The sequence below is a fragment of the Myotis lucifugus genome, unplaced genomic scaffold (genome assembly GCF_000147115.1).
Source record: "Myotis lucifugus unplaced genomic scaffold, Myoluc2.0 scaffold_529, whole genome shotgun sequence".
NCBI lineage: Eukaryota > Metazoa > Chordata > Mammalia > Chiroptera > Vespertilionidae > Myotis > Myotis lucifugus.
In genome coordinates this window covers 279,200-283,877 of record NW_005871577.1, presented here as the reverse complement: position 1 = coordinate 283,877, position 4,678 = coordinate 279,200, and the positions used below count along the sequence as shown (strand labels likewise).

The following is a 4,678-nucleotide window of genomic DNA, read 5'->3' as shown; positions in this document are numbered from 1 at the left end:
CTATAGTTATTTAAGTGACTTCCCCAGTTCCCTCTATATTTACCTGTATAAGCTAAACCCTGTACAAAATAGTAAGAATGTTTATGTAGGTACTGAATTCATCTGTTACAGCTGTTGTTTTGTTGTTTGTTTGTTTGTTTACTGTGGGTTGCAGTGATTCTAGATATGGTGTCAATGGAATAAACTCTAGCAAACAGCATTCTATAGAGGCGCATGGGAGCCAGTCACATAAAAGAAGGCAGTGCTGCTAAGGGCGAACGAAGGGTAGAAATCTCCCCAGAGAAGCCTCAGATAAGTGTCAACTAACTGCTGGTAAAAAGAAAACAAACTTATTTTAGATAGTCTCTGGCTTGACCATCTTCTATTATGAAAGAAAAAAAATACATTAAAATTTACGTTTATAGAAGTTGACTTTTGAAGTTTATTTATCTAAAGCATACTTTGCACTACTGAATTATCACTGACTATACATTTTAGAATCTGGAAAATATAGTGCTTTAGCATTCATATAAATATAAACATCATAATGAAAATTTAGCGTTACTTTCACGAGGAATGAAGATGCATACTGAGTTATATTAAAAACATTCGAGTATAGAAAAAAGGAATTTGTCTTTTCCACAGTAAATGTAATGCTGGTTTCTTGATATTAAAGAGAACCAGGATGAAACATATATACGTCCCAATTCAACCAATGACCATAAATGCTAAGTGTTAAGAGTTGATGAATATTGTAATTTTTAAGTTTTATTTATTAGGTGCACATAAATTTGATCATCCAATACATACAAAAACTGTGCCAGACTCTAGGAGGACTAAAAACTATTAACTGAAATTTTAACATGCATTTATTAAATACGTGTAGATCACTATATTATTGAAATTATAAAAATGAATAAGAACATGTCATCAGTATCTTACAATCATTGGTTGGGATGGGGGTACTCCTTCCATCTTTATGAAATATTGAAAAGATAGAAAATCTTCAAGTGTTTTGCCACCTTAAAACAATAACAAACCCCATGCTGCTACTAAGATAGACTTTTTGTTCATTTGTTTTAAAAGAAATTCTAGATGAGGTTATATTTTTACAATATTTCTTCTCAAATGAATTTTACAGTCTTTATTTTATATCCAAGCTTCGTTCACATAGGCGATATGTTAAGTCTGCTGCATTAGTTGCAATTTATTCTGCAGAATACGTGAGCAGATTCTAACATTCTGAAAAGTCATTATCATTTTCCTGTATCTGTCTTCTGAGTTACTCTGAGCAGTCAATTATTGCAGGGGAAAAACCCATGCTTCAAGTTTGTATCTGGTGCCAGTCGCAGATTTATGCCAAACACCACTTACTGCTCAAACGCGTAGCCCCCTGGAACTGCAGGCTGACTACCACCTACCTCTTCAAAGATTGAAACCAGACTACGATCTGGGATTTCTCTGCAGAGGACTGGCTGCTTCCCAGTTAACGTGAGTATGCAATATTTGCACTTCACAAAAACAGTATTATATAAGCATATGTTGTCTCACTTTACCTGCTATTTATTAAAATCAGAGTTTAGCCTTTGGGACTTACGGTTGTCTGGGGCTATCCTAAGTCAATCAGTCATACAAATGGACTAGCCATAGGTTCAGGGTATCAGAAAACTAGGTCATGAAACTTTATTATTACCTAGTGGGTTTTGTTTTGTTTTGTTTTGTTTTTCACGATAATATTCAAACATTTCCAAGAGTATAATCATCTATTTTATATATTACAAATTCTGTTATATGTCACTTGGATTGGTATTTAATAAACAATTACTACATATCCTCTCATTTAAATGATCACTGAAATTAGCAATAACTTTAGTAAGACTGTTTTTAATGCCATATGGGAGGGGGAATAGCTACATGAAAACTGTTCACGTAAATGGAATAGGAGTGGAGAAAAAAGTATTTCTTGACATGTGGCCTGTCACTTGGGAAAGTAAAAGGCCCATCAGATCCAAAATGCCAGCTTGGATATTCCCTTGCCACCCACTCCACAGGCAGACATACCACATGGCACTAAATGCTGTAACCTTTCCTAAAAATGCCATTTGGGTTGGTCTGCTGCGGTGAGTGTAGAACTCTTGGTCTGCCTCTTGAGTTTGTGATTTCAAGGGGAAGAATCCAGTAAATAACACTGTCTAAATTTTGCCCTCAAATGTTTGGCATAAATGATTTGTGAGAATATTGGAAATTTTGGCTGTTTTCACACTGATGAATAATTATGCAACTTGAAAACATTCTGCAGAACATAATGCTATAGTCCCATCCACTATTTGCAAAAGTCTCAAAGAATCTGTAGGGTATTTATGAAAGCTTTCTTCCCTTGGCAAGTATGGAAACAATTTTAACATTTTATTTATTCTTCATAAATAGAATGTATATACTATAAAACATTTTGTGCACATGTTTCAAACTATTCCTTTTCTATAAATCTTTATATAAGAAAGTAGTTATCTATCAGTAAACAGTAAACACATATTCTTCCATTTTCTAACCTTTCTGTATTCATGTGTTCTAAAAATATGAAAAAATTCCATTATCAATAAAAATATTGAATATATTTGTCATTATAGTGTAACAAATGCAAAATAGCTTGAAAAAATTATATAAACAAAAAGCTGTATATGCCAGTAATGAGACATATATTTCCTACTTATTTTTCATAAAAGAGTTCTAATTGGTTATCTGTCAAGAGAAAAAAATGTAATTTTGTAAAATACCTTGTATCGTTCAGCTTTAAAAGATAACCATGACCCACAAAAATTACTCTGAATAGGTAGGACTTCTCCTACTACCGTATGTGAAAAAGACTGCACAGTTACATGACAGATTGCTGCATAAAGCCCGAACAAGAGAAGCAAACTGATACCGCAAGCCGCCAGAACAACATAATTAAAATAGAATTCCAAGTTTATATTAATAGTCTCATAAGTTAATTAAAATCAAGATCAACTGAACTTTCTATTTACACCAGCTTAGACGGCCTAGGAGGAAAGGAACTCTATTTAGAGACATATGTGGCTCTTTGCGCTTCTGTCATCCAGGTGCCATTTCTGATGGAGCACATGTGCACTGAACAGTTGGCAAAGAAGGAAAGAGATTACTGTAGCTGTCTGTGCAGATAGTCTCTCTAATGATACAAAATATGTCTGGAAAGAAAGCAAGACTTCTTTGTAAAATGAAAAATTTCCCATGACTTTTCGCTCCTTCTTCGGCCCTGGATGTGATTTGAGTATGTTTCTGTAAATAAGGATATATACTTTGGCTTCTGATGTATGCATGGAACAAAAATAGGTTTAGTAATCTGTAAGTGATGGAGTTATCCATGTAGACTGGTAAAACATCTGAAGGATTTGGGATCTGTTTCCCATTTTATCTAAATGCGCCATGAACAGGTTTCCTGTGTAAGTAGGAGGATTTATGAAAGTATTCAGTAGCATACATTACACTACATTGCTAGGTTAAGGTTCTTTTCTTGATATACTACACAACTATTTAAAAAATATTTCTCAACGTGAAAATACTAGCAGGAAGAACTCAAGATGTTGTAGTCTCAGTATTCAGAAAGCATTGCTCCCCAAAGGTCCTTTTATAAAATATTTTCTTATAATGCATTGATTGCTGCTTCAGCTAATTTTCATCAGGTTCCAGATGAGGGTCAACATCTGTGGACAGTCTGAGATAAAAGAAAGCATAGAAAGCCAGTAGGAGGGCCAACAGAGCTGCGAGTACAAGGCCAACTTCCTGAGGAAGAAAAAGAAAGTAGACTTGAAATTGATAAAATGAGATTCGTTTGTGTTATCAGTTTCATCAGATAAAATAACCACGATTCCAGTCTTGAATGAACATTTTAAAACTAATAATCACATTCATTTGAACACTTTTGCCATTAAGAAGCATAATTTGACAATATCCATTTCAATGGCAAGTACATCAGTGAGTGCGTCATTCTACATTATTTTTATTTAATTTGTTTGCGTTTCACTAATAGTAAAAATAACATTTATACTTTTAAATATATTTTCATAGTTTGGATATCAAAATGTTGGGGACAAGAAATGTTGTTTGTACCTACAAAGTTTATCTACTCTCTATTTGGTTATGTTTAATTTTATTTCTTGTTTCAATAAATTTATTATTAGTTTAGCACTTACATCACAGATCTTTACAAATTAAATGATCATTTCTTTTCTAATGGGAAGAAACCATTGTAACCAGTGTCTATATTATGCCTCTTTAACATCTTTATTAAATACTAGAGGCCCAGTGCACAAATGGTGGGGTCCCTCGGCCTGGCTTGTGTCCTCTTGCGATCCAGGACCCCTCAGGGGATGTCAGACTGCCGGTTTCAGCCCAATCCCCACAGGCCAGACCAAGGGACCCCACTGGTGCACCAGGCCTCTAGTATGCATATAAGATCTTTGGTTAATCTCTTCCTGCCCTCCCCCTTCTCCCCTTCCCTTAGATTCATCAGTCTGTTCCATGTTTCCATGCCTGTGCGCTGAGCATCTGCCCCCTGGTTGCCAGTGCGTGTCCTAGCTACCAGTCAAATGGTTGAATGGTCTCTTAGGCTTTTATATATATACTAAAGGCCCAATGAAATTAGTGCAAGGGGTTCAGCTCAGCTGCCTCGGCCCTCGCAGCC

The 4,678-nt window shown here is 35.1% G+C and overlaps 1 protein-coding gene across 1 annotated transcript in view; it reads right to left on the bottom strand.

Moving 5' to 3' along the window:
- Nucleotides 1-397: 397 nt before the first annotated feature.
- Nucleotides 398-4,678, bottom strand: part of TRIQK (triple QxxK/R motif containing) — a 36,251-nt gene continuing 31,970 nt past the window's right edge. The window contains exon 4 of the mRNA XM_023745270.1: nucleotides 398-3,777. Coding sequence (XP_023601038.1) covers nucleotides 3,664-3,777 — 114 coding nt within the window. The 3' untranslated portion in view covers nucleotides 398-3,663. The remainder of the gene's footprint in view (nucleotides 3,778-4,678) is intronic.